Below are 5,047 nucleotides of genomic sequence, written 5' to 3' on the forward strand. Positions count from 1 at the left end.
CGTTGTACAGCTTGATGCGCCTGGCCAAGCCCACCACCAGCCGGGTCCCAGCTGTCAGTTCCTGCGCCCTGGGGCTGCTGAACACAACGTTGCAGAGACACTTGAGGGATTCCAGGATGACATCCAAGTCTGGGACCTCCCGGATGATCTCCTCCGAGCAATCGACGCCAGCGTGCCGGGCGAGGGTCTTCAGGCCGTCCTCGGTGGCAAAGGGGTCGAGGCAGTGCTTGTCCCGGGACAGGATGCGGATACTCTCCAAAAACGCGACCTGGCAGGAGGGGTGCACAGGAACTTGATCAGCAGCTGGGCCAGTTTCTGTGCGGTTGGAAACAGGGAATGACTCGTACAGGAACACGTCCCAGCGCTCCCCCACCACCCTGTACCGCTCTGCCCTGGGAGACATGAGCATCATCCGGAGACGGGCCAGCTAACAGCTCTGGTCCAGGTGTGCCCCTGGCAGCCCTCTGGCTCCAGCACCTGATCCTGGCCTAGCTCGAGCGGGGACACTCAGCAAGAAACAGGAATGTCTGGGAGAGGGTGTCAGATGTAAGTGCAGAGCGTGAGCAGGCAACCACTGCGACTGCAGGTTTTAGCTTCACGCACAGTCAGGATGGTTCGGGCTGACATGGTTTTCTCAAGAGCTGCATTCAGCAGAGAGAGGGCCGGGCAAAAACATCCCCCGTGGGTTCACTGAGGAGCAGCCGCCAGCTCAACAGCGGTGTCTGCTCCCACCCAGAGCCTTCGACTGGGGAGGGATCTGCTTCGGGTGCTCCAGAAGCACACTGAAATGGCTGAGAGATGTGCCGGGGAGGGGAAAAGGACCTAAGCGAGGTGATGCCCTGGGAAAGGAGGTGAAAAGACCTCAGGAGACTTGAATAAGTAGAACCTCCCTAAACCTCCGTGCTGCCTGGAGACCTACTAGCCCAGATCCTCCGCGGGCACAGGCTGGCAGAGCTCCACTAACACCAATTCTCACCGCCTGAAAATCTGACCCTGGGGATAACAGCATCGCTTGTGACTGCAAGTGACAGAAGAGCGCAAGAGCAGAGGCGATGCTTCACCCAGCCCAGCCGGGTTTGGACCGCGTGCAGCAACAGTTCACGTCACACCAGGAATCCACTGCACGAGCCAGCACACCCTGGTGAGGCGAGATCTCACAAGATCTCCAACCTGACACCGTATCGGAGCACACGTCTTTCCATCATGTCACAAAGGAATCCAGCTCTGCCAGGAGGCTTAACACAGCCTCCTCGGTTATGCTTCCTAATAATAAAAGGACTGGGAGAAGGAATATAAAGAAAAAAAGTGAATTTTAGTCCTTGATGTGATGCTGGCGGAACGGAACAAGCATGAGCGGCTGTCCCAGCTCAAAGAGAAAGTCAGGGCATGGCACAGAGCTCAGATCTCGTGAGATCCGGTCCTGCACACCAGGCTGCACCTGGAGAAACCTCCTGCGAGCGTCAGCTGCCAACGGCACCGACAACAGAGGTCCCGTCCTCCACCCCGGCTGCCTTTGCCGTGCTAACACAGGCGTTAGTGCAACCAGCCAACAAATTGGACCACAAAACTGATCCAGCTGCAGAATAATCCAGGAAAAAAAAGTTATTTTGGGGCGGCCCAGCCCACCAACCACGTGCAGCCACGCAGAGGTCTGCCCTGACACGAAGGCAGGAGTTTCTCTCCACCGAGCACGAGATCACAGCAGCTTAAAGGATCTGTTCACACAGAGCCTCGGTCAGATCCTGCACCCGGCTCCCAGCAAACGCACCCGGCCTCTTGGAGGCTTGCACGCTGCTGTGATTTTGCTGAGCAGACTCGTGCCAGACACAAAGGAACTCGCTTTATACCCTCGTGGCTGAGACAATCTGCATGGTGGAACCCCAGGGGCTGGTGAACGCTGGCCTTCATCCTCAAACACCAGCTACTGGTGGAAAAAGTGGAGGCAGGTGCTCTGAGCACACCATTCCCTGACCACATTAATGAAAATCACATTTATTTCCCTGCAGGAGCTGCCGCCACCAAGCCCAGAGCTGCAGATTTACCCATCCGACTAGAGAAGGAAACCCAAGCACGTGCCTACCTTCCTCTCTTTCCGCTCCTCATCATCAAAGGTGAAGCACTGAGCCTTCTGTGGGGGCAAAACAGAAACAATCAAATCAAAGTCAGAGGCTAAAAATCCACAAAACCGCTGTCCCCAGGCAGGGAAGGGCCGTTCGGCCGGGAAGCAGCAGGTCTGCAGAAGCAAGCACCCCGGGCACGGATGCAGGGAACCGGCACGGGGGAGTGCCACAGCGCCGGGACGCCTGCCGGAGTCGTGGGGTTTGTACCGAGCAGCACAAGCTCCCGAGGAACACGACAAAAGGGAAACTTCCCTGCCACCGAGGTTTCTGTTTCAGCCCTGCCCTTCCTCCCCAACACTGCTCCTCCTCCAGCAGCCCAGCCACCGGCTCCCCAGCGCGGGGGTGAGTCTGGCTGGGGAAGCAGAGCTGGACCGTGCCACCGGGGATGGAGAGTCTCCCTGAGTGGGTTCCACACTGTTTCTCTTTGGTCCCTGAAAGCCGTGATGAATATCAGCGGCTGGCCCCAAAAAGGCTGCCGTGCCCGCTGACAGATGGGCTCGTTCTTAAACCCTGCAGCGGGGAAGGGGGCATTCATCACAACCCAAATATCGCCACAGAGCTGGCAGCTCCTCTGCTCACTGCCACCACCAAGCTGTGCCTGCACAGTGCTCGCTTTGATATTTATTATTCCTTTTCATGAGAAAAGAAAATCCTGTCTCCTTGTTCCTTCCAAACAGATCCTGTAATCTCACCCGTGTACGTTTCTGCCACACCTGCGGTTTTGCTTCAGCTGGAGTTGATTCCTGGCAACCAAAAACTGACTGCATACGCAACAGGGAATTAAAATACATCCCCAGAAAAAAGCATACAGTACCATCAATTTTCACAGTTAAAAAAAAAAATATGCAAGGAAGTTGCTTAATTTATCTGCAGCTTCATAATCCTCTTGGATTGTTCCACTTCTTCTAGACGGGCTAGCAAAACCCCCGACCTCCTCACAAGTTTCCTGCACTTGATACACTGACCAAGGGTCCATCCGGAGGAATTCAACAGAAAATATCCCCGTTCGACGCCTCAAGCTGGTTACACTCAGGCTCTGTCTGCACTCCCCACTCCTCCAGCACGGCATCTGCTGGCGGTGACGGCAGTGCCACGGACTGTCTTCAACAGGGACACGCTCCTTGCCAACGTCTCCCCGTTTCCAAACCAGCTGCTGGACAGGGTTGCACACTCTTGCATGCTCACACAAACCATTCACCGGTTTTCCCCGACAGCTTCCTGCCTACTCAGGCGCAGCGCAGAACGAGGCACGGAGACCTGCAGGGCCAGCCCTGCCCCGGTGGAAGCCCTCAGAAGGAAGTTTCCCTGACAGCCAGCGTCTATTTCAGAAGGGATTTACCCCCACTGATCATCTTTTGCCACTTTAAGGCCAGAAACACTTCCATCTCTGCTTCACAACCATTCGTTTTGTTTATATTCTGTATCCATTATTTATTTCTTTCCAGATCAAGCACCTGCATCAACCCCAGCAGCCCATCCCGGCCACCGCTAACGATCTTTTACTTGCAAATCACGACAACCATTTCCCCCCCACCTCCTCCCCAGGCCTCAGGTTTATCACCTCCAAACCTGGCCTTCAGATAACAGCTGGTCTTCACACGGATGTTTATTTCCCTGACAGGTTTTATTTGGAATCTCAATAATAATAAAAAAAAAAAAAAAAAAAATCCCTTCTACATGCTTTTCTTCCAGTATACAAAGGAACCAAGATAAAGAGAGGCTGCTGAGCTGCTTCCCAGCAAAACACCAAGCGATAACCCATCTGCAAGTACAAGCCGAAGCAGTCTGTAACGTTTTTATGGTGGCACTGCGCAGACAGCTGTGCTCAGAGGAGCCAGACCGGGGACAGCTGGGTAGCACAGAAATCCCACCACGTCCAGCCCGGCCCACCGCGGCTGACATCGGGCAGAGGCTCGACACTCACTCACCTCCTGGTTGTAGACCTGAAGCACCCTGAGAACCGTGTCCTGCTCTCCGCTCTCCACCGCAGCCACCACCATCCCGAGCTCCATTATCCCGGCAGCTCAGCTACAGCCGGAGGTGACACCGAGAAGGGGGGCGAGAGGGCTCCGGGGTCCTGGGTAATGGGGATGCACAGGGACCTGGGTACAGAAAGCTGGGATGGAGAGAAAGGGCAGGGAAAGGAAGCAGGGGAAAAACAAAACACAAAAAAACCTCAGTGGGACTGCTCACACTGCTGCATCTGTAAAGCAGAGCAGATGGACAACCCCAGTAAAACCAGCAGCCAGCTTCCTCTCTCTCCCTCTAATCCTCTTCCTCCCCTCTTTGCTTTTCAATGTTTCATATATGCCCTCCCCGTAAAGCACTCGGGGGAAACCTTCCCCCCGCCCGGCCAGGGATTAACACGGAGCAGATAACAGCAGCTCCCGGAAATAGCTCTGCCTCCTCCTCCCAGGCTGCCCCGATTTCTGTTACCGCGCAGGAGGGGGAAAAAAATCATCCAGCAACACTCCTGGGGAGTAAAAAAGGTACGGAGAGGAAAGCCAGACAGACAGGAGGCATCCTCCCGGCTGGCTTGGGGCAGAGCTACCTTTCAGGGGGGTGAAAAGAAAGAAACCATCAGGAAAAGAAACCATCGGGATTTTGTCGCAGTCGCTGCTCCGTGCGGCCGGAGCCTGGGACAGGCTGTGCCTCGGATGATGGCAGAACGCTGCACAGAGGTGACAACGCACGCACGGGGCGGCTGGCTGCGGCTCGGACCCTCGCATCATTACGGGAGACAATGTGCCTCGTGATAATAATGTCAATGAGCAGATGCGCATAAAGACGTGGGCGATGAGATTATTTTAGACCCAGGCACGAGTTCAACAGCAGGTCCGCGGTGCTTGGAACTGACTCCGAACGATGGAAAATCTCACAAATTCAGGCATGTACGTGAGCCCGTCCATCGCTTTAGGTACGAGCCA

General features: G+C 55.3%; 1 protein-coding gene across 1 annotated transcript in view; it reads right to left on the reverse strand.

Annotated features, from left to right (window-relative positions):
* The window catches only part of RIC8A (RIC8 guanine nucleotide exchange factor A), a gene marked incomplete at its 3' end in the record, with an annotated part of 9,626 nt that extends 5,494 nt beyond the window's left edge, over positions 1-4,132 (reverse strand). The window contains 4 exon segments of the mRNA XM_010077766.1: positions 2-285; positions 288-315; positions 2,081-2,128; positions 4,049-4,132. Coding sequence (XP_010076068.1) covers positions 2-285; positions 288-315; positions 2,081-2,128; positions 4,049-4,132 — 444 coding nt within the window.
* Positions 4,133-5,047: the final 915 nt, after the last annotated feature.

This window comes from Pterocles gutturalis, unplaced genomic scaffold, assembly GCF_000699245.1.
Source record: "Pterocles gutturalis isolate BGI_N339 unplaced genomic scaffold, ASM69924v1 scaffold11128, whole genome shotgun sequence".
Taxonomy (NCBI): domain Eukaryota; kingdom Metazoa; phylum Chordata; class Aves; order Pterocliformes; family Pteroclidae; genus Pterocles; species Pterocles gutturalis.